At 37.5% G+C, this 25914-nt stretch overlaps 14 protein-coding genes and 2 non-coding genes across 16 annotated transcripts; 8 read left to right on the top strand and 8 right to left on the bottom strand.

The window, feature by feature from the left end:
- Nucleotides 1-225: 225 nt before the first annotated feature.
- Nucleotides 226-1287, top strand: SAS2 (histone acetyltransferase; the record flags this gene model as incomplete). Its single annotated transcript, XM_003676985.1, has 1 exon — nucleotides 226-1287. One exon carries the CDS (start codon nucleotides 226-228, stop codon nucleotides 1285-1287), a length of 1062 nt encoding a protein of 353 aa, XP_003677033.1.
- Nucleotides 1288-1732: 445 nt separating this feature from the next.
- DLT1 (Dlt1p) lies at nucleotides 1733-2980 on the top strand (the record flags this gene model as incomplete). Its single annotated transcript, XM_003676984.1, has 1 exon — nucleotides 1733-2980. One exon carries the CDS (start codon nucleotides 1733-1735, stop codon nucleotides 2978-2980), a length of 1248 nt encoding a protein of 415 aa, XP_003677032.1.
- Nucleotides 2981-3160: 180 nt separating this feature from the next.
- On the bottom strand, nucleotides 3161-5755 carry STO1 (Sto1p; the record flags this gene model as incomplete). The annotated part of the gene is made up of 1 exon (XM_003676983.1): nucleotides 3161-5755. One exon carries the CDS (start codon nucleotides 5753-5755, stop codon nucleotides 3161-3163), a length of 2595 nt encoding a protein of 864 aa, XP_003677031.1.
- Nucleotides 5756-6048: 293 nt separating this feature from the next.
- Nucleotides 6049-9066, bottom strand: EPO1 (Epo1p; the record flags this gene model as incomplete). The annotated part of the gene is made up of 1 exon (XM_003676982.1): nucleotides 6049-9066. One exon carries the CDS (start codon nucleotides 9064-9066, stop codon nucleotides 6049-6051), a length of 3018 nt encoding a protein of 1005 aa, XP_003677030.1.
- A 226-nt stretch (nucleotides 9067-9292) lies between these two features.
- On the bottom strand, nucleotides 9293-9640 carry PKR1 (Pkr1p; the record flags this gene model as incomplete). Its single annotated transcript, XM_003676981.1, has 1 exon — nucleotides 9293-9640. One exon carries the CDS (start codon nucleotides 9638-9640, stop codon nucleotides 9293-9295), a length of 348 nt encoding a protein of 115 aa, XP_003677029.1.
- A 269-nt stretch (nucleotides 9641-9909) lies between these two features.
- On the bottom strand, nucleotides 9910-10158 carry NCW1 (Ncw1p; the record flags this gene model as incomplete). Its single annotated transcript, XM_003676980.1, has 1 exon — nucleotides 9910-10158. One exon carries the CDS (start codon nucleotides 10156-10158, stop codon nucleotides 9910-9912), a length of 249 nt encoding a protein of 82 aa, XP_003677028.1.
- Nucleotides 10159-10881: 723 nt separating this feature from the next.
- NCAS0F01880 (uncharacterized protein) lies at nucleotides 10882-12657 on the top strand (the record flags this gene model as incomplete). The annotated part of the gene is made up of 1 exon (XM_003676979.1): nucleotides 10882-12657. The coding sequence occupies one exon, from the start codon at nucleotides 10882-10884 to the stop codon at nucleotides 12655-12657; it is 1776 nt and encodes a 591-aa protein (XP_003677027.1).
- Nucleotides 12658-12762: 105 nt separating this feature from the next.
- ASI1 (putative ubiquitin-protein ligase ASI1) lies at nucleotides 12763-14664 on the bottom strand (the record flags this gene model as incomplete). Its single annotated transcript, XM_003676978.1, has 1 exon — nucleotides 12763-14664. One exon carries the CDS (start codon nucleotides 14662-14664, stop codon nucleotides 12763-12765), a length of 1902 nt encoding a protein of 633 aa, XP_003677026.1.
- A 170-nt stretch (nucleotides 14665-14834) lies between these two features.
- Nucleotides 14835-14949, bottom strand: NCAS0Ftrna21L. The gene is made up of 2 exons: nucleotides 14911-14949; nucleotides 14835-14879 (listed from the first exon to the last, which is right to left on the bottom strand). It is a non-coding gene; the product is annotated as a tRNA-Leu (tRNA).
- Nucleotides 14950-16221: 1272 nt separating this feature from the next.
- On the bottom strand, nucleotides 16222-16295 carry NCAS0Ftrna15V. The gene has a single exon. It is a non-coding gene; the product is annotated as a tRNA-Val (tRNA).
- Nucleotides 16296-16960: 665 nt separating this feature from the next.
- Nucleotides 16961-17629, top strand: SPC24 (kinetochore-associated Ndc80 complex subunit SPC24; the record flags this gene model as incomplete). Its single annotated transcript, XM_003676977.1, has 1 exon — nucleotides 16961-17629. One exon carries the CDS (start codon nucleotides 16961-16963, stop codon nucleotides 17627-17629), a length of 669 nt encoding a protein of 222 aa, XP_003677025.1.
- A 646-nt stretch (nucleotides 17630-18275) lies between these two features.
- ASC1 (40S ribosomal protein RACK1) lies at nucleotides 18276-19541 on the top strand (the record flags this gene model as incomplete). Its single annotated transcript, XM_003676976.1, has 2 exons — nucleotides 18276-18809; nucleotides 19119-19541. The coding sequence occupies 2 exons, from the start codon at nucleotides 18276-18278 to the stop codon at nucleotides 19539-19541; spliced, it is 957 nt and encodes a 318-aa protein (XP_003677024.1).
- A 169-nt stretch (nucleotides 19542-19710) lies between these two features.
- Nucleotides 19711-21072, bottom strand: MGR3 (Mgr3p; the record flags this gene model as incomplete). Its single annotated transcript, XM_003676975.1, has 1 exon — nucleotides 19711-21072. One exon carries the CDS (start codon nucleotides 21070-21072, stop codon nucleotides 19711-19713), a length of 1362 nt encoding a protein of 453 aa, XP_003677023.1.
- Nucleotides 21073-21234: 162 nt separating this feature from the next.
- On the top strand, nucleotides 21235-22128 carry NCAS0F01830 (putative peptide hydrolase; the record flags this gene model as incomplete). Its single annotated transcript, XM_003676974.1, has 1 exon — nucleotides 21235-22128. The coding sequence occupies one exon, from the start codon at nucleotides 21235-21237 to the stop codon at nucleotides 22126-22128; it is 894 nt and encodes a 297-aa protein (XP_003677022.1).
- A 150-nt stretch (nucleotides 22129-22278) lies between these two features.
- EUC1 (Euc1p) lies at nucleotides 22279-23727 on the top strand (the record flags this gene model as incomplete). The annotated part of the gene is made up of 1 exon (XM_003676973.1): nucleotides 22279-23727. One exon carries the CDS (start codon nucleotides 22279-22281, stop codon nucleotides 23725-23727), a length of 1449 nt encoding a protein of 482 aa, XP_003677021.1.
- Nucleotides 23728-23884: 157 nt separating this feature from the next.
- On the top strand, nucleotides 23885-25894 carry SWC3 (Swc3p; the record flags this gene model as incomplete). Its single annotated transcript, XM_003676972.1, has 1 exon — nucleotides 23885-25894. One exon carries the CDS (start codon nucleotides 23885-23887, stop codon nucleotides 25892-25894), a length of 2010 nt encoding a protein of 669 aa, XP_003677020.1.
- Between the last annotated feature and the right edge of the window lie 20 nt (nucleotides 25895-25914).

The raw sequence follows: 25914 nt of genomic DNA, 5'->3' as shown, positions 1-25914 counted from the left end.
CGTTGCCAATGGCTCGAAGAAGGGATGAAGTCAGCTAATAATCGATGTCATATGGAACTAACAATAATTATTCAAGTTAGTGTATTTTTTTTCAATGCGCAAGTGCAAACAAGAAAAAATCGTTCCTGATGATCAAGCGATAGTTGAAGAGAACCAGTCACACTGAAACCGTTATATCTGATCCATCCACAGGCCCCCCCCATATATGTATCTGTTCTGCCTATAATGGAATCTCGACGGGTGTCAAAGAAGAGACTAGGGTTACATGAAAAAACTTCAAAGAATGTGGCCAAACGTAGGAAAGGTAAAGGGAAGGGCAAAGATGATTCTAATACTTCTGATGAAAACCTGTACGGTATTTTAAATGAAAGAAATATCAAGGACGTTCAGTTTGGTATGGATAAAAGATTTCTAACCTGGTACGGAAGCAATGTATATTTTGATAATGAAACAGAACAGTTGGGAATAAAGGATAATGGGAACAGCAATACTGATTCCAAAGACAAACAAAGTACTGATGTACATTCATTAACAGGTAAAACCAGATTTTGGCTTGACACTTTATTTGTGTGTGAATATTGCTTCAAGTATTCAGAGAATGAGGAAAATTTTAGATTACATGCTGAACGATGTCGACACAAACATTCTGCTCCTGGGAGAATCAAATATAAGAGTCCCCAATACACGATACGAAGGGTAAGAGGATATAAACATACTCTTTTTTGTCAATGTCTTTGTCTTTTCACGAAACTCTTTCTCGACAATAAATCGATGTACTTCAAAGTAAATCATTACGATTTCTACATTCTTTATGAAACCACAACCGACCTTTCAATGAAGAATAAACCTTTGGGATTTTTTTCGAAAGATCTAGTGTCCTATGACCAGAATAATTTAGCATGTATCTTGATATTTCCGCCATATCAAAGACGAAGATTAGGGTCTCTATTAATTGAATTCTCATATAAATTATCCAAATTAGATGATATTATTTCAGGACCTGAGTTACCACTATCTCCGTTTGGTCTTATTGGATATTTAAAGTACTGGTCTCAAATTATCTCATGGGAATTAACAGAAGGTGAATTATGTGACTTTGATTCTGTCACTCTGGAAGATATATCTAAAGTGACTGGTTTAAGGATAAACGATATCATCATGACATTGAAACATCTGGAGTGCATTGGTGAGGAGAATCGGATATACTTGGATAAACTAAGACGTTGGTTGAAGACTCACGAAAGGACATTTATGATAGAGGACCAATATTTATTGCTAGATGACTAAACTATGTAACAAATTAAGTAGAATAAACTAGAAAGGATTGTCTTTCAGTTGTACGCCATTAAGATTTTCAATTTGTAAAACTAAGAAATCATTACTAAACAATGTGATTCTAAGTAATCATCGTTTAAATGTGCGGTTATTCATATAATCTTCCATTGTTTTCGTTGTCAACGTCGCTTTGTTGAAAAATTACTAAAATATCATCGTGGGATTAGAAAGGACAAGAAGCATTTCAATAAACCTCGTCAAAAACCAACATAGAACCATTAAATTCGATACTATCCAGCTATAAAGATATGAATATATGATAAACAAGCTATCAACGAATACCTTTTTATGAATTTTAGCCCCACAAACATTAAAAAATACAAGAAAAAACCACACTCAATTTACAACCCACATATACAAGGACAACACAAGAATAGATACGCTGATTTGAAATCTGATGTCTAATTACCGGAAGGTTAAATACTGGCTGTATAGATGTTTTCTATTTATAGCCATTTTATTATTAATTGGATTCGCAGCTGTATTGCCAATTGATTCCATTGCACAGGCATCACAATCACAAAACAATGCCTTGAACACATTTATCGTAGTCGGGGCTCTAGTAGTCTTTGGACTTATTTGTATTATTATTTTGGTTGGAAGAATGTTCCTTCATAAGAGTTGCTTCAAGGATATACCGAGAAGGTACATACCAATAACACCAGACGACCTCCCGCATAAACATAGTAGAGAATTAATTACCAATAATATGGAACGTTCCAAAGAACTGAGTACATTATTTAAGAAACCAAAAGATCCAGTGATTCATGCAGGCTTGGAACCACCAATAAGATGTGATGATCCTAATTTTGAGAAACTGTTTCCAGAATATTTGAGTTATAAAACGTGTATAAACAGTATCACAGAAACACTAAAATACAAAGGCTTATTTATGAATACCATTGCCGTAAATGTAGAATTAAGCGATACATTTAGTGATGTGATCCAAGAACAGTTTATAAGACCTACTATTGACCAAGCTGAAATACAAAGGGGGAATAGATTTATCGAGTTATATGAATCATTTCAATTCTCAGATAAAGAGATAGAAAGGTCAGACTTCTATGAATTTATAAACCTTTGTATCCATTTCCATGATGTTTCCTTTTCAAGGGATAAATCAAAGATTAAAATACGGCATTTGAATTCATACTCCCAAAATGATGAAGATGAAGATAATTCACCTGATTCAGAAAATCAAAACAACAAAAGCTCACCTTTGTTTAAGAAATTTTCGTCTTTCTCTATGGGAGCAGATAAAAATAAGGGAACTGGATATAGTCCTGACTATATTAAAGATGAAGATAAGGATGACAACGCCGACGAGAACCCACTTTTCAAGAAATTTACTACCTATTCAATGGAGCCCGAACCCGACAAAGAAGGAAATGCAGAAGATGCTGAGAATGCAGCTGATACAATGGGTTACTTTCCAGAGTCATCGAGATTTTCACCAGAAACTCCAAGTTACGTCATTAGAAGGAATAGCACAAGTTCTGTCACAAGAAGAATTCCAACAAGTGCATTACCTGCGAATGATAATGATGGAGATGAGGACTTGGATAGGGATGGTCATTATGAAGATGAAATGGAACATGACAAGCTTTCTAATGTAGAAAGTTATAAAAGTGTGATACGGCATTAATAACTAATAAATCGAACTTTAAAGGACAATTTCTCACATCAATTTGCATACTATTTGGTATATCAGACTCACATATTCTATCTATGTAATAATATTAATTCTACTAAAATCGACAATAATAGAAATATTTTGTTAGATTACATATAATTTTACTTTTAGCATCCCTATTTATACACACAATTAAATTATATCAACTTCTTTGATCCATTCAAGGATTTGCTTTTTCGTCGGTTCATGGACAATTGCATTATCCATGCCACCCTTGAATTTTTCACTCAGTAAACGATACTCCTTAGAGTATCTTCTTAGGATACTCTTAATAAAACTAACAGTTGTAGAGTATTTCCAAAGAGAATTTAATCTTGGACCTTCAGTTTCCAAATCCATTTCCATTTCTGGGTCAAGAATTTGTGCCGGAATCTCTTCAGTTGTTTGCACACCTAGTTCTTGAACAACACCATTTACAATAATACAAAGTTTTTCAAAGACAAATTCGAAGTCTTCGACATTTTCTGGGTTACTAATCCCCTGCTGTGATAGATTCCTAAAAATGGCTTCGATTGCAGTACCATCCACAATACCATAATTCTTCCCATTAATTTCCGTAAAGCAGAAATTGTATAAACTCTTAGCACTGATCAAACCCGCAAATTTCAAGGCATCAGCAATTAAAAACCCATTTTGAGAGTTTTTGTTCCAATATTTCATCACAGCATCAATAATAGTATATTCCTTTTCTTCTTGAGAGATTTCTAAGGCACCGAATACTTCATTTAATTCGTCTTTCAAATCACTAATGTACTTGTTGGCATGAGATAAGGATCTACTACCAGAATGGACGACACATTGAATTAATAAAACTATTATGAAACGGTTGAAATCAGTCACGGTTGATCCATATTGTTCCTTAATATCTGATATAATTGTCTTCAAGTCATTCACATCTCTTTGTTCATTTTGCTTGTGGACATAGTCTAGTAACGTGCGGACAGATTCATCCATTGGAATACTACTTAGTTTAAAGAAAAGATCATTAGTAGATACTTCTTCAACCGTAACAGTATGTTCTGTAAATAAAGATTGATAAAACGAAAGCATCTCCTCCGTAGGAACGTATGAGGTATCCAAGTATTGAATAAATTCATCTGGTAAACTGTCTTCAACTTCAGCAATATTAGATGTTAGCCTTAATTCTTTACGGATTAAGTTTCTAATAAAAGTTATCTTAGGGTTGTAAAATATTTTGTTCAGTTTGATAGAATCATCTTCCCATTCTTTCCATTTCCAAGAGAAGTTGAAATTACTCATTTGAATGGAGAACCAATCTAAATATCTCAATCTTAATTCAAAATCCAAATCATCTAAGTTGTTGTAAAAGAATCTGAAGGCTCTACCAAAAACAGGCGCGATAGCCTTTGGTGAACTTAAACATATATCCACCAACAAAGTATAGAAATAGGCAAATGGTTGTGAAACCTTTGGAAGTTTAAATATTAAACTTAGAATTGCCTCAATGGCAAGATCTTCGATTTTAAAGGTTGACGATAGAGGATCTTCTTCGTGGTCTGCAATCAAATCAGCGATGGATTCACCGGGTTCAACAAATATACCAGACTTGAAAAACAAGTCAAGACTCATAACTTGCTTTGAGACTTCCTGTCTATTGAATTCCAAGCTTTCCACAAGATCAATAATAATATCATTGAATAATTGGCCAGCAAAAGAGCTGATCGGAACTACGGTTTCGAAGTTTCCTGTGGAGTTTGGTAGATAGACATGGAAAATATATCTTGGAACCCTCCACATGCTATCAACAGATCCACATTCCTTATCAAGGTTACTGAATGGTATTAATTGTTCCAAAGTAGGTAATTCTAGTGCGTCATTAAAACCAGATTTTTCTATTTCTTGAGTTGGTAATAGATGGGAGTAATCGATAAACAAGTCATTCAATTGTTCCATATTATTTGCTAAAGCTCTTTTTATATTCGGTAAAGCAACTTGAATAAGTTCTGTTATTTCATAAGGACTGTTGGAGTTATATTCTCTCAACAAGCTAATATCGGCAATCTTACTGTTGTAGTTTGCTTCCAAATAAGAAATTAATTCTTCAACACTTTCTTTCATTGGTTCATCAGTCTTGTTAAAGTAAAAAAGATAGGGAATGTTTAACAATGTGTTGGTAAAGATTGCTTCTGAAAGTGGATTTCTCTTCCCCAAATCTTGATTGTTCAAATCTACACTTAATTTTAACAATTTAGTGTAGATTGCAATTAGATCATCTTTTAAAATGATAGGAGATAGAGTTGATAGGAATCTCAAAATCAATTTTATTTTATTCCATGGACCAGTTTCGTTAGATGTTGCTACAAAACTCTCGTCAACGGTTTCCTTAACACATTTTTGAAGTTCTTCAAAAAAATAATTGATAATACTCTTCCCAGCGACTGCATTGTCGGCATTAACAACAATGACCAATAGAGCAATGGCAGGAATCTTTTGAGGTTGTTCTATTACAACTGCACGTAAAGTTTGGAAAAGGGCGTTATTAAAATAATCGTCATTGCCGTATTCATTAATGATAGCTTCACTTAAGAATTTAATGTCATCATCAAAAGCCTTTACAGATTCTCCTATGGTGCAGATATCTGGCATCATTTCCTTACAAAGTTGGACCACAGGCGGAATTCTCTGTCTCTTAGGCATACGAGGGCGGTAATCACGGTAACCCTCGTCATCGTCGTCAAAGTCACCCTTTCTTTTTCTGTTAAACATTTTAGTTTATTTGTTAAAGTTGAGATTCACGTGGAAGATTACTCAAATTTGTTTATAGTTTAGGAAAGTAATTAATTGATCTAATATTTCAAATGCTTGCTTGAAATGTTAGATTTTCAATATAAATGAAAGTTCGCTTAACCTAATGTGAGAACTTCCCAATTTTCAAAAAATATCCGTTCGTACGACAAAACAACGAATAATAATATATAGACAGATTAAACAAGTCTTCATCAACTTTGATAAATGTTCGTTTTGTTTTCATTACTTACACTACAATAATTTGTCCTATATCATAAAAAATTCTCTTGTGGTTCTTCCAGTTGAAAGATTTTTTCCTTCAGCGTTCTAATCTCATCATCTTTGGAGTCCAGCGACATCTTCAAGTCATTAATAGTTTGAACCAATTCAATAGAACTTGGACTAGCTCCATTTTCTTTCAACAAAAGCTGCTCCTCTGCGATAAATCTTTTCAATCGTTCATCGTTTAATTGTTGAATCAACTCCACTATCTTGGATGATTTTTTCCTCAACTCAATTTCAAAATCATCCAATGATAACGGTCTATCAGTATCCATTGTATCATGTTTTGATCGTATTCTCTCCTCCAATATGGTCTCCCTCTTTATTGATTCCGCTAAGGCTGTTGATACGAGAGTCAACTCCTTCATCAATTCTGTATTCTCTGTTATTATGTTCAGTTGTTCACCTGATATCGTTATAGTCTTTGTTGAGCTTTTCTTACCCAAAATCTTGAAACTAGGCTGATATTCCTTTGCAACTGTGTTGTCAAATACAAAATCATCAGCTTCAACGATATGTTCCCTAATTGGACGAATTGTTGATTGCCTATTTTGCATTATAGGGCTTTCTGGGATTGATAGTGGCTGAACAGTATTGGTGCTTAACCTTTTCTTATTCGAGGATTCGGACATCACAGATGCCATTGAAATTGGGCGGTTCGCCTGTTTCTTATTTGCTTCCTTCTTATATTGAAATGTATCATCCGCAATGCTATTATTACTGCTCATGCTTACAATGCTTGGAGTTCTCTTGTTTTGAAGATCGGAAGAAGTACTATAATCCTTTGATAATCTCTTCTTCAAAAAATTCTTTGTCTTTGTCATAGAGAATCTTTTCTTTGAATTGGCTTCGCTTGTTGTGGAGGATGTACTTGTAGCTGTATGAATAGTGGATATAGATGATTGCGTGGGGATTCTTCTTGGATCTGTGCCATTTGTACTTGGGTTCATTTCAACCGTACTTGCCGATGAAAGTTGTGATTGGCGACGTGATGTTTGAATATTGTGATAATTGTCAGATTCATTTGGAAACTCCTGTGCAGTAACATATTCTCTTGTTCCAGTAGCATTTTCCAATTGATACATTCCAGTTGCCTTATTCAAAGCATTCTTCTTTTCTGGAGATTCGCTGAAGGTAGAAGTATACGTGGCCGTAGAACCTCTATTGGATGGATCATTTAGAGACAACGATTGAAGACCAGTTTCCAGGAGACTGGTAGGCCGTAGATTGAGATTATCATGCTGCAAAACCTGTTGCTGTTGTTGCTGCTGCTGCTGCTGCTGCTGTAATTCCCTTTCAAGTTGTGCTCTTTTAAGTTGCTCTTGAATTTCCCTCTCCTTCTGCAGTTTTAGTTGCTGTTGTTGTTCTTGTTGCACCTTTTGTAACTGTTGCTGCTCACGCAATTCCTTCTCCTTCTGCAAATTCTGCTTCCTTATCCTCTCCTGCTGTTCCTCTTGTTGTTGCTGCTCTCTTTCATTTTGTTCTTCCTGTTGTGGTTGGGATAATTTCAAAATATTTAATCTTGCCTTACTTACATACTGCTCATTGGAAGGATGAATTGGCGAGACATCATCAACGGGTAAGCTATTTATCTGGTTTCTTAATGGTGACGTTCTTACGTTTTGATTTAAAAATTCATTTTCAGTCTGAGAAGTATTTGCCGTTGACGTTTCATTAGAGGAACCTATGGAATGCATCTCTGGTGGGTTACTGCTTCCCATGGAGGATGAGCTTGTTCCAATTTTTTGATAGAAGGGACGTTGCTCTACTTGAGGTTGGGATTGAGGGTGCATTTGTTGTTGTGGAGGTTGGAATCTTCTGTCATTCATTGGCAACATTCGATTCGACGGGTTCGTCAATGACATTGTTCTTGGCTCTTGTTGACGTTGTTGTGGAGGTGCCATTGGCATAGAGGGATTAGCATTTGGTGGGGCTTGGTATTGTTGGAACTGCATGCGTTGCTGTTGTTGTTGCTGTTGGAATTGTTGATAATACGGTTGTTGTTGTTGCTGTTGTTGGGGTGTAGTCATTAACGAATTGGCTCTTGGATTGTTGACATTTATATTTTGGTTTGGATTTGGATTTGGATTGGGGAATGGTTGTCTTTGCATAGGATTCTGATAATAAGGGTTGGCACCAGTTTGTAAAGACATTGCTCTTGGATTATTTGGCGTTTGTTGTTGCCCACCGGGTACAGCACCGCCAGCCTTCTGTTGCTTTGCCAATGCGTTCCTTGCCAATTTCTTCTGGTTAGTCTGATACTTTCTATACTCTGTATTGGACATGGAATCTCCCTGTTTAGTAATCAAAGTGGGTATCAGTGGTGTGGTATCACTACTCACTCCAAACTTGTCTCCATTCTTATATCCAAAGGTCTGAATATCATTAAACGTGTACGTTGCGGAACTTGGATCATCCTCCATCACGACGACTTCATCCTCGTCCCCATCGCCGCCATCATCACCACCTCCACCTCCGCCCATTCGTGCTGGAGACGATTTCTTATGCTTGCTAAAGGGACTCGATCCTGCTCTATGTTTGAAGAAATTGGAGAATGATTTCTGATTCAAGGAATAGGACCTCTTCTCATCCTGTGGCGGTGAACTCACTCTTGGTTTCGGTTTCGGTTTCGCCATGCCCATCATGTTTGGTTGATTCTGTGGGGCTGGAGGGCCCATTCTTTGAAATTGTTGTTGTTGGTACGCGTATTGCTGCTGTTGTTGTTGTTGTGGTGGTGGGAACACTTGATGATAATGTTGTTGTGGCGGGAACTGTTGGGGCTGGACAGCGAGAGGTACTTGGGTAGTTGGTGGCGGCATCTGGTAGTATTGTTGTTGTTGCACGGGCATGGGCATGGGCATTGGTGCCCCCTGCTTTGTCGATAGTGGTGTCTCTTGCGTTATATCTATTCCTCCAATGTCGTTATGCAGTAATTGTTCTCTCATTTGGCCCTGCTGCGACATGATATGTTGTTGTTGTTGATTCATTGCAGATAATCCTGCGTCCATTGTTGTATTTTAAAGGGAAGAAGCGAGGGAGTGATGGATGGATGGATGGATGCCTGGTGATTTCGTTTGTTTGTATCTAAAAATATGTATTTATTATTTTTAGTCATTGCATCGAAAGTTTCGTTGTTTCGGGTGGTCGTTTGTGACGAATGTTGTGATGCTGTCAATGTGTGCAAACTATTATATTATGTATGTATGGATAGCTAGAAAGATTATATAGATGGATTTATACTTTTCTGGACTTGGTTTTGCCATTGGTGGACTTGCGAGCGGTGGTAGTTGCCTCAGGTTTCTTTTCGTCGTCGGTGTTGGTGTTAATGTTTGGGATGCCCAGTTCTTCATTACTTTTCAATTGAACAGATTTCAGTTCTTGGATGAACCAAATGACGGTGATCCAAAGGAGGGAGGCGATGGTTAGTAGGATGTAGAAGTGGATGTTACCATTTGTTGCGTAGATCAACCATATTAAGGTAGCAATCAATGCTGTGAATGATAGATGTGTTGCTATTAGTAGTTGTGGGGTGGTTCCTGGCTCGAAGATGGATTGCCATAGGGAGACGACGAAGGAGGCCATTGCTGGTTGGTTGGTTGGTTGGTTGGTTGCGCTTGTGTGTAAGTGTGGTTAGGTTAGTAGTTCAGTTGTTAAATGGGCGGTAAAAAATTTGTAGTTGACGTTTTGTCTGGGTAAGAAAATGAATCTATGAGAACAAAGAGTTGAATAATTAATGAGTTTATAATATTGAATTGTAGTAGTATATATTATATTAGTGTGAGTGAGTGAGGGATAGCGGAATGAAAAAAATGTATGTCAGTCTAATGTAATGTGATGAATGAAAGGTCCACTTAGATACCAGCACCTAAGACGAAAGAACCGGCCAAGACGGCACCTAGAGCGACACCGTACTTCCACGAGACAGGGTTGGCGACCATACCTGGGGCAGCGTTCTTGGAATTCTTGGAGGTGGTGGTGGAGTGTGTAGAGGTAGCGCTGACGGAGGAGGCGGAGACGACAGCGGCGGAGACCAGATTACTGTTGGTGTGGACGGAGGAGCTAGAGCTGACGGAGGAGTGGGAAGAAGTGGAGGAGGCCATTGTTATGTGTGATGTGTGTGTTTGGTTGGTTGGTTGATGAGCAGAAGAAGCGGGAGAGTGTCCATACAGAGAGTGAACAAGCACCAGTTTATATAATAACGCTATGCTGTGACATGTTCGAGGCGCCGGCTGCTAAAAATAGCCCGGGACGCCTGTGTCCGAAAGGGGCAAACACAGCACTCGCCATTAACGCGCGATTTCCTGTTCGGGAAAAGACAGAGGCTGGGCGGCTATTTCTGGCGTTTTCGTCGGCCGGCACATTTTGGGGGGCCGCCGATTACGTAATGGGCGGTGTCGTGTGGCGCAATCGACAGCTGCTGGATTGTGTTGTTGGTGAATCTGCGCTGCACCCAGACGCTACATCAATTAGGCGTGTTTTAAGGCTTCCCTGTATTAAGCCAAAAAACACATACCCACTGCTTGGCCAACTCTTCTTCGCTCAACATATCCTATTTAACCGTGCCGATCTATATTATCGTGCCCGTACTTATACTTACTTACTTACTTTATTTTGGACAACGCGTCGACAAAAGAAGTCAGGTTTTCCCTTCATTTCCACATTTTGACTCTCCCTCAGCGCTTTCATTAAACAATGACTATGAGAATGACTCCATTAATGAACTATTATATAAACCACTCCCACAGACACCCTATACCCTCCCCATTCACTCTGCCTTTCAAACTTGCTCGATACTACCCACCAACTTCAATCTCGATACAATAATGTCCGACTATAGCAAAACTGCAATCCTATCCGTATACGACAAGACAGGTCTACTTGACCTAGCAAGCGGTCTCGTCGCAAACAAAGTCAGAATAATCGCATCCGGTGGTACCGCTCGTATGATCCGCGATGCTGGTTTCCCCGTGGAGGACGTCTCCTCCATCACTAACGCTCCTGAAATGTTAGGTGGCAGAGTGAAAACTCTACATCCTGTCGTCCATGGCGGTATCCTAGCCAGAGATATCCCCAGTGATGACAAGGATTTACAAGAACAACATATTGAAAAAATAGATTTCGTCGTTTGTAACTTGTACCCTTTCAAGGAAACAGTCGCTAAGATTGGCGTCACTGTTCCTGAAGCGGTCGAAGAGATCGATATCGGTGGTGTCACTCTTTTAAGAGCCGCCGCTAAAAATCATGAAAGAGTCACTATCTTATCCGATCCAAATGATTATAGAACTTTCATCAAAGAGTTATCTCATGGGGGAATCTCCAAGGATTTGAAAAACAAACTGGCATTGAAGGCCTTCGAACAAACAGCAGACTATGATTCAGCCATTGCTGATTTCTTCAGAAAGCAATACTCAGAAGGTAAGGGTCAAATTACTTTACGTTACGGTGCCAACCCACATCAAAAACCAGCCCAGGCCTACGTCACCAATCAAGAAGAATTACCATTCAAAGTCCTTTCCGGATCCCCCGGTTACATCAACTTATTGGATGCATTAAACTCATGGCCCCTAGTGAAGGAATTATCCGCCACTTTGAACTTACCTGCCGCTGCCTCTTTCAAGCATGTCTCTCCAGCAGGTGCAGCTGTGGGTATCCCGCTATCTGATGTGGAAAAGAAGATCTATTTCGTCAACGATATTGAGAATCTATCTCCATTGGCTTCCGCCTACGCGAGAGCTCGTGGCGCTGATAGAATGTCCTCTTTTGGTGATTGGATCGCCCTATCTAACATCGTCGACGTTCCAACGGCAAAAATCATCTCAAGGGAAGTCTCAGATGGTATAATTGCCCCCGGTTTCGAACCCGAGGCCCTAGCCATTCTATCAAAGAAGAAAGGTGGCAAATACTGTGTTTTGCAAGTGGATCCAAATTTCACCCCAGGTGATATTGAAAAGAGAGAAGTATTTGGTGTCACGTTGGAGCAAAAGAGAAATGATGCAATTATAAATAAACATACTTTTAAAGAAATCGTCTCCAAGAACAAGAATTTAACTGAACAGGCAATCATTGATTTGACTGTGGCTACCATTGCTTTGAAATTCACTCAATCAAATTCTGTATGTTATGCCAAGAATGGTATGGTCATTGGGTTAGGTGCAGGACAACAATCTAGAATACATTGTACTAGATTGGCAGGTGATAAAGCTGATAATTGGTGGTTTAGACAACATCCAAGAGTCCTAGATTTCAAATGGGCAAAGGGTGTTAAGAGACCAGAAAAATCTAATGCCATTGATTTATTCGTTACTGGACAAATTCCAACTCAAGAACCAGAAAAATCTGAATATGAATCTAAATTCGCTGAGTTACCTAACCCATTAACTAAGGAGGAAAGAGAAGAATGGCTAAGTAAATTGGAAAATGTTTCATTATCTTCTGATGCATTCTTCCCCTTCCCAGATAACGTTTACAGAGCTGTTAAATCCGGTGTTAAATACATCGCTGCTCCAGCAGGTTCCGTCATGGATAAAGTTGTCTTTGCCGCTGCTGACTCATTTGATGTGGTATACATTGAAAATCCATTCCGTTTATTCCACCATTAATCTTTTCTCTCTTATGTGTATATGACTAAACTCTTTTTAGGTATCTATAAAAAAATAAACTTAATGATAGAAATATGAAATCAAAAATGCAAATAATTCTTATTATTATGATTTTTCATTTTGTACTTTCACGGAGGTAAATCCATGAACATCAGCTCTGCAACAAACACATTTCTTGTAATCACGAACAGCTAATGAAACTCTACAATCATTACATAATGCGAAGCATCGACACGGCCATAGAACCACATTTCTTGGATTTATCTTACAAACAACACATGAAAGGTCCGCTATATCATCGTCATCATCAGAAGTTACAGGATCATCAGTAGATGTTGCGTTTATGCAGGTATTGTGTTTAACGTGATTTGAATTATGATCCCTTTGATACATTGACCTTGTTGCCACTGTACCTGTCTCGTAATGATACTTTAAGATGGGTAGCAAATGAGTCATCCAGTCCATATCATCATTATTCATGGTTGTACACATATCAATTAGTTCATTATTCTCAACAACGTCTTCAATCTCTTGTTCAAATTCAAATTCAGATTCTGAACTATCACTATATGAGTCATGCATATTAGTGTCATTATATTCGTAATCATAGGTGTCGCTATCTTCTTCTCCGTTTTCATTAAAATTAAGTTGGTCATCATCCATCTCTTGTTCCACGGTTCCAGGTTTGTCAATTATTATTCTCGATTCCCCTGTTATATCGGGTTGATTCGCAATTCTATGGCTTAATTTGTTCCTTCTGTAGTTTCTTATAATATCAAGGAAATTGTAAAGATGGTGAAGACCAAATATTTCTGGCAATAAGTGTTTCGATGTAAATCCATTCATCTTCTTTGCAGTTGATGTTGTTTCATCATAATCAACCACCTCTTTAATTCTATTTGAGTATCCATTATTCATAAATTTGGTATTAATCTTATCAGGAACAATTAATGGGCTAAACTCCGCATTCAATTTACCATCTTTTGATGATATCCCAACACATAGCATAGTAGCCAATTTTCCAGCCACCAGTGTGAAATCTTCCTCACCTGTACAATTTAAATGCGAAATCAAATGATCCATAAAAGAAAAAGCCTCTAAATCTTTAATATGTTCAAATGAACCATCAAATCTGACAATGATTGCCAAAAGATAGCATAATAGAGAAGTTAATATCACGCATACAAAAAAAAATCTGGGGAAATAAGTAGTAAATGTGGATAACTTGGTCATATCACCCTTATAAAGATATACTCTTCTCACCGTAAAAAAAAGATGTGTTAAACTGGTAATAGTACTTCCTAAAAGTCTATATTTTCTACATTGAAAAAACTCTAGAGTGTGTATCAGAAGTCTATTTGCCATTGTAAGCATACAGTCCAATGCTAATGGGGCCGAAACATGATTTTCTCCCTGTTGCTTTAATATAAACATATAAAGACATAATTCAAACAATGTGGCATCGGAACTTTCTAAAGGTGTCCTATCAAAACTTAACGAAAGTATGGATTCTGTTAAAAGTGACCATGCAAAAATAAATGAAGTTACATCTAATCTCATATAAAGTTCTGGATTCTGGAAATCTTTCCTTAATGGTCTGATAAGATAATATGATAATATAGCAATGGAAGAAAGATGGAGCAATGGGTTATACCAGGCTTTCATACTAAAGAGACGTGGGTTCCGTCCTCTAAAAACTATGAATCCAGTTATGAACTTGTTTATAATCAATGCCGTGGCTAAGCATAGGATAGCCTGTCTACTGCAAAAGAATTCCACAGAATCCAGTAGGGCATGGAAACTTGGGTAATCTTCCACCGAACTTTTAGCTACATGGAATTGCATGGCTATGGCAGCCTTCAGTGACAACAGTACTTGATAAGGAGTGTTAATGAAGATTGCTGCATGAGAAGACCCCGGTAGGAGGGTATGCATACTCTGATTTAAATAGGGTGCAGCCTCCATAAGTACAATGGTAGTATTATACGTACTCTCTGTCACATTCATTTGGGAGTTTGAAATTCATATAATGATGACCTGCCTGTTGGAAGTTTTTATTTGGGAATCTGGTATCTAGTATATGGGCTTTGTTAAGGGTTTCTTTTTCAGGATTTATCTTACCACAAATTGGATTTAGCTTATTACGCTTAATGATCCAACAAAAAATAAAAAATAAATGGTTGCTAAGAGATTCGAACTCTTGCATCTTACGATACCTGAGTATTCCTGTGGTGTTCCACAGTCAAGAAAACTTCTTGAATCAGGCGCCTTAGACCGCTCGGCCAAACAACCAATTTGTGAAATTGACAATAAATTGAGTAACCCAAGCTGAGTAGATTTGATCATGCGTTTTTATCTGTTTATCTCCATTTGCTGGCAATTGATTTGATGGGGTGAAGGAAATCATGAAAATGTACCAGGTAATCTACTGTATATACCAGTAAATACAAATACTGTTGTTACGGCGAATATGAAAGATATACACTATGAAAAATAGAAGTATGAAAAAAACGAAATAGGTGTAACGAAGGAAAAAGAAACAGACCAAGTAGAAAAGATTCCCGACATATAAATAGCAAGTTATTCGATGGTAAGTAAGATTGAAAATGGAAAGAACAAATTGATTTATAAATATGTAGTTTATAAGAAAGCAGCGAGAATTTAAAGTATTACATAATTAAAGAAGCATGTCGAATATAATTCATCCAGATATCAGCAATTTGCTGGAACAAGAAATAATATTTATGTTTCGCCTTACAGTAAGTATCATTATCAAATTGTAAACCGTAACGACATTTTGGACATTGTTCGTATTGTTACGTTCGTTTACTGACAACTTTCACTATTACACTCACGAACTTCGGTGATATTATTTTTCTCGTTATAATATATTTGTTGATTCTGGATGATTATATTTGGTATGAGACTTGCTTCTTAATTAAAATATTTTTTTTAATTCCCGCCGCTCTCTTTTAAATTATATAATGATATTTAATTAAAGTAGTTCCCATCTTCAATCTACATTTTCACTCAAGTGTCTTCTTATTTAAATATTGGAAACCTGTTACTTGGTCAGATTCATTTTCGTTTTCTTCGCTACACTTATTTCCTTCTGTTTTATTTGAGACATTTATGTTAATACAACATTATTGTTCATTAGTGCTGTTTCATAATATTTTTTAAATAATGTTTCAAATATTCACATACGGTGTATATGGTTCATGTTCGCCAGAACAGCAATTATGTTAGAGCAGAAACAGGCAGATATAATGATTTGGTGACCAATTGACAAGTAAAATGTTGACCCTACTAAATCATACCTGGTTTCCTGAAAAAATGTACTCTGTAATCATTGAAACATTGTAGGAATTACTTTTTCAGGCTTTTTTTGACGGACTCTACTCTAGGTAAATTTCTTATGAAAATTCTTAATCATTTAATTGTTGATTCTTCTGTGTCCTTAAAATAATTTATTATGAAAAGTAGAAAAATATACCGGCACCATGTTTGACGTCAAATCCTTTCGTTATTAGTATATTCAAATAAGAGAGAATCCAAAAAAAATGATTTCGCCCAGGATCGAACTGGGGACGTTCTGCGTGTTAAGCAGATGCCATAACCGACTAGACCACGAAACCTATTTATTTCTGTTTTTCCAAAAATTTTAGTCTTCCTCAAAGACTATTTTCTTCTTGATTTCTTTCCTTTTATCAAAGGTATTAAACTTGCATTAAACTAAAAAATACAAAATTTCAAGGAAACATTTTAAGTTTGGTTATAGGATTTACGGCTTTGAATTTGAAAAATGTTTTTTTTAAGAAGTAACCATAATTTGATGTTGAACATCTAAGAACCTAAAAAATTTGTTTAAACAAATAAATTAATATTAAAAAAAGAATATTTCCCAGGGATTACCAATATTCCCAAACAAAAATTATTAAGTTGGAAACTTTCAGAGTGAGTTTAGTAAATATAAATAAAGCACTGAACTGTAGTTCCTCATTTAAAAATTTTAGAAACTGTTTCAGAAACTGTTTGAACAACTGTAAACTCAAGACTTAGGGACACATTCAATTTTCAAGAATGGTCCACTCTTATAAAACAGCAAAATGTGTTCAATCCCTATGGAATGTTGCCTGAAATAAGTTATGGAAGTGTTCACACCACGCTTCTAAATAACCTTTCAAAATTCTGACGCGTCGAAAATTTTGATGAAAAAGGGAAACGTAAACAAATAGCCAGAAGTGAGAGTAACAGTCCTCTCAACAAAAGGCTAAAAGGGTTAAAGACTACTAACTCAACGATGTCAGACAATGAGCATCTTATTGAAAACTTGGCAGGCTTGCTCAGAGAAACAAGAGAAAACTTTGACATTGAACCTGATGTGAATTCGGTGATGAGTTTTAATGAGGGAATAGATCAAATAGATACGCGAACTAAAAACTTGCTCTCAGAAGGAAAGTCAAAAAATAGTGACTTAATCAACCAAATAGAATCACAGACATCACACTTGGATCAATTGAGTAAGGAACTTATCCAAACTAAGGAAGAATCCAAGAATTTCAAAAGCAAAGATCAATTAATTGATTTTGTTAAGGAATTAGACCAACTTGAAAACACAATTGTTACCATGAGAGGTGAGTTGGATACGAGAATTGTACAGCTGGTATCTAATGACGAGAATTTTCCTATGAATCCTGGTTCGTTGGATACGAATAAAACAAGCAAATCGCCTAGAGGGAATATCCTTTCTCAGGAAGAAGAAGAGATCTTTAATGACCCAATTGCTAGAGCAAATATTTTAAGATTAAAACTTTACAAATCTATGGGGGTTATATTGGATATTGAGAACAATCAAGTTCTTATTAACGGACAAAACAATAAAATTGACACATTGCCATTGGACGATGATCTAAGTGAATATTTTAAGACCAAATACATATGGGAAAGAATTAAGCAAAGCAAAAAATGATCGTAACTGTCTCCTCAATGACACACATACTCTGTTCAAACGAAACAAAATATAGATTATTCCCTACCGAGGACCAATCCTGTTTTATTTACAATAAATGGACATAATTAAGATCCTAATTGCCAGATCGTGACCACATTAACATAAATTCACGTTACCTAATCTACACATAGAGAAACCTTACTTACCAAATGAGCCATACATGGATTTTCCATCAAATACGGCTCATTCTGATATAATACAGGTCAGTACTTGTCCCTTAGTTGACTGATGATAGTATGCCTTCTCATACTAGGCTATACATTGATGGGAATAGTCCTCCTCCTTATTACCCGCTTTCAAACACCAAAATGTCTGGGGTATTACTGTGAAATTGTTTTCAAATGTCTGGGTGTTTGACAGTCATAGATTTTGTCAGCCCAGAATTTTCACAGTCACATGCGCGATAGGGTGCGAATATGTCGGAACGTTTCGTGAAAATTGTTAGACCCACGCAAAAAAAAATTACAGGCGAAGATGGGCTTCGGTCTGTCAAATAATAGTTCTAGTACTTCTTTCTTTGCAATTCTTCCTTCTTTAACAAAATCTTTTTTTACCTCTAATACTTTCTAGTTGCTGATACAACCAACAATTCTATAAAGCAAAAATGTCATCTAACGAAGTTTTAGTTTTGAGAGGTACCTTAGAAGGTCACAACGGATGGGTCACTTCCTTGGCCACCTCTGCTGGTCAACCAAACTTATTGTTGTCCGGTTCCCGTGATAAGACTTTGATCTCCTGGAAGTTGACTGGTGACGACCAAAAGTTCGGTGTCCCAGTTAGATCCTTCAAGGGTCACTCTCACATTGTCCAAGACTGTACCTTGACTCAAGATGGTGCTTACGCTCTATCTGCCTCTTGGGATAAGACTTTGAGATTGTGGGATGTTGCCACTGGTGAAACTTACCAAAGATTCGTCGGTCACAAGTCTGATGTCATGTCTGTTGCCATTGACAGAAAGGCTTCCATGATTATCTCTGGTTCCCGTGATAAGACCATCAAGGTCTGGACTATCAAGGGTCAATGTTTGGCTACTTTGTTAGGTCACAACGACTGGGTTTCTCAAGTTAGAATTGCTCCAACTGACCAAAACGATGACGCTGTCACCGTTATCTCTGCCGGTAACGACAAGATGGTTAAGGTATGTTATTTTATTTCCAATGATTTATTTTATCATTTTCACAGTACAATCGATTTGTATTCCAATATTTTTTTTATTTTTTTTTTGAATTTTATTAAATGATGAACGATTATATTTGCTACTTCGGACGAGGCCATCAACCTCGAATGAGACATACTAATTATCACCAAGATCTCTGATATTTTGAGATTCAAAAAATGAAATATTGTTCATGATATTGATACCACTGTAGAATGATTTGAAATTCCACTTCTTCCAAGAATATATTTTACTAACAATTATACAAATTATGTTTGTTTATTACTTTAGGCCTGGAACTTGAACCAATTCCAAATTGAAGCCGACTTTGTCGGTCACAACGGTAACGTTAACGCTGTTACTGCTTCTCCAGATGGTACTTTGATTGCTTCCGCTGGTAAGGACGGTGAAATCATGTTGTGGAACTTGGCTGAAAAGAAGGCTATGTACACTTTGTCTGCTCAAGACGAAGTCTTCTCTTTGGCTTTCTCTCCAAACAGATACTGGTTAGCTGCTGCCACCGCTTCTGGTATTAAGATCTTCTGTTTGGACCCACAATCTTTGATCGATGACTTGAGACCAGAATTTGCTGGTTACAACAAGTCTGCTGAACCACATGCTGTCTCTTTGGCTTGGTCTGCTGACGGTCAAACTTTGTTCGCTGGTTACACTGACAGTGTCATCAGAGTTTGGCAAGTCATGACCGCCAACTAAGGGAAAAAATTAATTCTATAAAATAAATATCCACATTTTGTATTTTTAGTTTAACGGTCGTAACAATAATAAATTCACATCAATTATAATAAGTATAAATTTTACTTCTTTGGAAGAGTTTGATACATACTATGTATAGCATAATAAAATCTATAATATTTTTAGTTATCTACAGGGGGAGGTTGTTGTTAGACTTTGTAATTATTTGTTCCTTAATAAGAAGAGCTCTTTTTAATTCATTTTCAGCTTCTGTTAACAATTCTGTAAAGTCTGTTTCTTTTGCCATCGAAATAGAATCCTTTAGCAATCTTTCAGCCTTAGTTAATGAGCCTCTATGCAAATTCAAGATCCCCTTACCATAAGTGGATAGAGCAATTGATTGTGACACGGCTGGATCCAATTGATCTTTGATGTGATATCTTAAATTTCTGTTTTTCTTGGAAAAATCTATTATATTGTCATAACATTCATTTGCCATCTGCAGGCAGGAATCACGATTTTTATTCAGACTTCTCAACTTCTTTATCATGGTATCGTCTGTTATTTTCGTAGTGTCGTCAATGGAAGATGAAGATTTCAATTTTTCAATTTCTGCTTCATATTTTTCTGCTTGAAGATATAATAGCGATCCAACATTCGCCTGCGATAGAAGAATTTGGCCAGGTGGCATATCTGCCATTACCATCCACTCCAAAGTCGTCATCTTACAACTTAATGCAGTACCCACATCGTGAGAGGATACACAGAAGGCGGTATATAAATCTCTTGCGGTAAAAAACTCCTCTTTAAAGGGTTCCCATGCTGTAGAATTCTTTTCCATATCAAGTACCATATATCCATTTTCATCGAATTTAATATTTTCATCGTTAACCACAGTCTTAAAGAATTTCAAATTCAAGATGTCTTGCAAATTACTTCCACTTAAATCACTGTGATTCTTGCCCAAACCATTACTAGTAGCCTTTCTTTTCCTTTCATCGAAAAATTTCTTCAACTCAGGGGATCTGCCCATGACTTCCTCTTGCACCAAAAGCAAATGGGCCAATAAATTCTTCTTCCCCAATTCAATATCTGTATTAATCTCCAGGGACTTAATTAACAATCGCAAATCCTTCCTAATGAACTCTGGTCTCTTCAAATCAGGGATCACCCCAGGTGTAACCAACGCATCAAAGAACCTATAAAGCATTTCCAAATAGATAGAATGAGCTTCATCATATTTCCCCATATTCTCCAACATCTCGGCAATCTTCAATTCAATCCTAGTGTACGGTTCCCCCAGCGGGTCCCTTCCTTTCAAACCTCTCAGTGTCTCGACATACTGAGTCAAAGCATCAGAATGGTTGAATTGTCCTTTATTACTCTCATCCCAAAGGGCCTTTCTTACCGGTTTATAATATAATGGATCTCGTTTGTATGATGTGCGCACATGGAATACGTAACAATACGCAGTTGAGAGCGTAAAAAGCCCTGTTCCAGTGGCTATGAGTTTGAAGACGGTGGATCGTGGGTTTATTGCTCTTCTCCACATTGCTTATTTGACGATATCTTAGGTGTTCTGAGGCAAGGGTTTGTGTTGGTTTGTTTTATGTATCAAGTTTTCCAGAATCGGTTCCTAAGAGAGAAAATGACGTTACGTCAAGTACTGTCCAATTAACTAACAGAGCCATGAGAAACAGCAGTTAAGGTAAAGATGTGTGGACGGTTTGCCATGGAATATAATGGGGAGCAGTTGGCTAATCAATTGAGGGATGGGTTCCACCTGGAGATCACTGAACCTGGAGAACAAAGGGATAGTGGTCAAGACTTGGACAAATCATACAATGTGGCCCCAACTAATATGGTCAACGTGTACTCTATTGGACATCAGTTGAAGAGTATGAAGTGGGGGTTGGTTCCCAGTTGGATCGTTCATAGTAAGATCGATTCTTTCAATAGCTATAGGACCATCAATGCCCGGTTGGAGACATTGACTAGTAAGAGGATTTGGAAGAAATGTGTGCATTACAAGAGATGCGTAATACCTGTTAGTGGGTATTATGAGTGGCAGACGAAGGGGAAGGAGAAAATCCCATACTACGTGAGGAGGAAAGATGGGGAATTGACCTTTTTAGCAGGATTATATGATTCATTCGACGTTGTGGAAGAAAAGAAGAAAGAGGAAGAGAGCAAACAAGTCAAGAAGGAGGAAAAGAGTGGCAAATTGCCACTCTATACGTTTACCATAATAACAGCAGATGCACCTAAGAATCTGAAGTGGCTGCATGATAGGATGCCGTGTATATTGGTTCCTGGGACGAACCAATGGGATAACTGGTTCAATACAGAGCATACCGAATGGGAACAGAAAGAACTATCTGAATTGCTGGAACCTATCTATGATGAGACCACCATGGATGTCTACAGAGTGTCCAAGGACGTTGGTAAGGTGTCCAACAAGGGAGAGTATCTGATCAAACCTGTTCTGAAACGAGAGGGCAATGGTGTCAAGACAGAAGAAGAGCCAGTATCGATCAAGAAGGAGTCTGGTCAGAAGAGGAGCATCACAGACATGTTGAGGAGCAGCACAAAGCGACAAAAGAAGTAGCCATTACATAGCCCATATATTCATTCCGTCATTCAACTCATATATTCATTCAGTCATTTACTATTTTGTTGTGACACGAAAAACTGAAAAAGACAAGCAAGAAACAAACAGGAACACATCAGGAAACAGATTCAGATACACGGTTAATAGATGTTCAACAGGCATTCTGGCAGCAGCAGTAGCAGTAGTAGCAGCAGCAGTGACTTTAGTGACAGTGACAGTGATAGTGATGGTGTCTATCATCGAAGACCACGCAACGACAGGAGCAGAGGCGCTGACGCTCGAAGGAGAAGAGACAGTTCTGCTGACAGACAGGCTGCAGACACCAATATAGGACGCGATGATGCTGATGCTGATGCTGATGCTGATGTTGAAGTTAATATCGGTAACAACGCTGCCGATGATAGGAGTGTTCAGGAGCCTCTGGACCCGCTGGCGTTTCAAACTTTCATAGTGGATCAATTGGCAAAGGTTCAGGAACAAAACGAGAATTTGAGTAAGAAACTGACTCAATTGGAAAAGGAGCAAGAAGAGTATTACATCAATCAAATGTCCAAGATGGCCAGTGGGTTCAAGAACGTTCAGCGTTGTGTTGAGGACGTTTCCAATTTGAAGGATATGTTTCAGGAAATTGTGGGAATTATGACGGGAGAAAGAATCAGATTCCTAGATCATTCTGATGAAAACGTTTCTCCCCAGGATGCTCAAAATATTAATAATAATGATAGCACCTCATCGTCTTCAGATCTCGATTATACAAGGAGAATGCAACAATATCGAAGAATGGAGGAGGATACCCAATTGCTCAGAACGGCCCATTCATTGGATCGAATTGGTCCCAATGCAATCAAGCAAGAGACATCGTACCACGTTCCCTTATTTATGGAAAGAGGTAGAGCAGGACCCAGCGGAAACCATGATGCAACAATAGGAGAGGCAAATGAAACAACAACTGAACCGAATGTTTCATCAAGTAATACCGCTTCCGCAACTCTCATGGAACAGGCGAGAAACTATAAAATCAATAGAGCCCTATACAATGTTATTGATTTGGCCCGTGAATATTATGAGGGATTTCCCGGTAAGCCGTCAGTAATGTTGTTAGAGAGAAGGTTTGGTGCGTCTTGGAGAAGAGATTCAAAAGATAGAGTTTTGTTTACCAAGAGAAAATGTATCATCAATAAGATAGATGAGATAGTCAAGAATCCAGAGAAGTTTAATCTACCGACGAAAATATCAAGGAAATCTGCCATCAAAGTGGTTGAAAACATTCGACTGGGGAACAATAAATTTAGAGGTCATGCCTGTAGATTATCGTTATCTCAGTTATACGAGTATTTCTCCAAAAAACAGGACACCCCTGACGATTATTCTCTCGAGCTGAAAGTAAGGGGAGTTGAGACAAGAAGAGTGTATCTTATGAGAGAAAGAGACGAAACTAGAAACGACATTCGTGCAGATTCCAGTTCATCGACATCAGTGGCATCGTCCACGGCACAGAGTATTCCATCCACGTCTGAATCTGCAGCTAATACAAGCACCAATGCCAATGTGGATCCTGCCATTCGCTCGTCAGTCAACCCATCTTCAATTCCGTAAATAAAATAGATGCAATATTCCTTGTATATACGTAATTAATATATTTATTATGCTTTTATAGTTATTTGCCGAAATTTGAAATTTACTCTTCAGACATGATTTATAACAACAAACTACAAATCTCAAACCAAGAGTAACATAACTAGCAAGATCCCAAATGGCAGTCACACTACGTACAAGGGTTAAAGAGGAGCCATACACATCACGCAAGCCGACATCGCATGTCAATAGAAGAAGAAGAAGGCGAAGATCATCTACTGCTTCTGTATCCGCCTCTGAAGAGGACGACAATGAATCACATAACAACGACCACTCTTCAAGGAACACTGGGAGACCCTTCGACATCGTTGGCGATTTGCCATGCACCATTGAACCACCAGAATATAATTCCACTCTATCGTATCCACTCTCTGTGAAAGATTCTGGGGTCCTGTATACCTCATTGTTAAACTCAAGAAAATCTTGGATTAAAGGTGAAATGTTTGAACTTTATTGGTCCAAACCTATCAGAACACCAATTGCACCAGTGACACCTATGACAATTGTTGGTAGGAAGAGGAAAAGTGCTAGTGTGGAGAATGAGGGCGATGAGAATGGTATTACATCTTTAATTAAAGATAAGATGCAAAAGATGTCCGATTGTAATATGCTAGCAGGTCCACATACTTTCCCCATTAGATTATTTATTCTAAAAGATGAAGAAATTGAAAAAAAATGGCAGTTGGAACAAGATGCCAAGAAACAAGAAAAGGAAGAGAAGAAGAAAGTAGAATTAGAGTTGAAAACACAAAGAATGGAAGAAAGGAAAAGGAAACAATTACAACGAAAAAAGGAAAAAGAACTGCAGAAGGAGATGAAGGCAAAGGCAAAACTCCCATATGAACTGGAAAAGCAAAAGAGGAAAGAAGAATTCAAAAAATTGAAAGAACAGGGGAAACTAGTGAAAAAGCAACCACGATCAAATTCATCGACATCTTTAATGTCTTTCAACTCCTCAAGTGATTTAAATAAGAAGGGATTGGGACCCACCAGTGGTACATCACTGTCACCGAATTCAGAAATGTCACCTCCAATGAATGATCCTAAAATGATTGCCAATCTAAACAGAATGGCCAAAAAGGATCTGAAACTAAATAATTTGATGTCAGTAGTTGCTGCTGGAGGTGCATCCCTTGAAGAGATTGAAAAATTTAGAGCATTCATTGGAATAGCCAGAAGAATGCCACCACCTCCAGGTTGGGTATCCCCTATTGGACCAACGGAGAAAACAAAACAAGCAATAATTAAGGAAAAAGAACAAAAACAACAGGAAGAAAAAGAAGAACAAGGACCTCAATTGAAAGTTTCTATGGACAAAACAAATTCAGCAGATAATTCAGGCTCGACGAATAAGAATGAGCATCCTAAAACAAGTGAAGTAGGAACACTCGGGGACAAAAAGGAGAAACCTATCTCAAACATGGAAAAGACAAAGACTGTGAGCCAGGATCACGGTCAATCAATTGATAGCAAAGCAGACAATACCAAGGATATTCCAAAGGATGAACCAGTAAATTCTGTTGACTCAGTCAAGAAAGAAATACTGGATGAAAACGGAAATGTACTAAAACCTGCGAAAAGGAAATACAAACGACGCTCCACATCAGATGTCAATCATGATAAATCAAATCAGCTTACTGGTTTCCAGCAGAAATATGTCAATGGTGCAAAACTTATCATTGAATATTTGGAATACACACATGCGAGGTATATTCTGCCACATGATGCCATTATAGAGTTTGTAAAAGACTCAGAAGAATATATCATATCTTGGATTGTGATTCATAATAAAAAAGATATGGAGAAACATCTTAAGAGGCATAAGATGACCATGAATGAATATTTAGCCATGGCAGATCCACCTGTTTTGCCATTATTTTCTACCATGACAATAAAGTTTTCAGGTATTGAAAATAAATTTAAATCGATTCTACTAAACAGTGTAAATAAGGTAGAAGAAGTACAGAAACAAATGGATAGGATCATTGAGATTGGCACTAGGCTGACTGGTTATAATCTATGGTTCCAATTGGATGGATATGATGATAATGAAATGGCAGAGAATCTGAGGTTTGAGTTAAATCAATATGAACATTCTATAAAAGGAAAACGTCAAAGAAGAAAGTGAATATATATATACAATAATTA

The sequence above is a fragment of the Naumovozyma castellii genome, chromosome 6, assembly GCF_000237345.1.
Source record: "Naumovozyma castellii chromosome 6, complete genome".
Taxonomy (NCBI): domain Eukaryota; kingdom Fungi; phylum Ascomycota; class Saccharomycetes; order Saccharomycetales; family Saccharomycetaceae; genus Naumovozyma; species Naumovozyma castellii.
The sequence above is the reverse complement of the archived record's forward strand: the minus strand, read 5'-3'. Positions and strand labels throughout refer to the sequence as shown.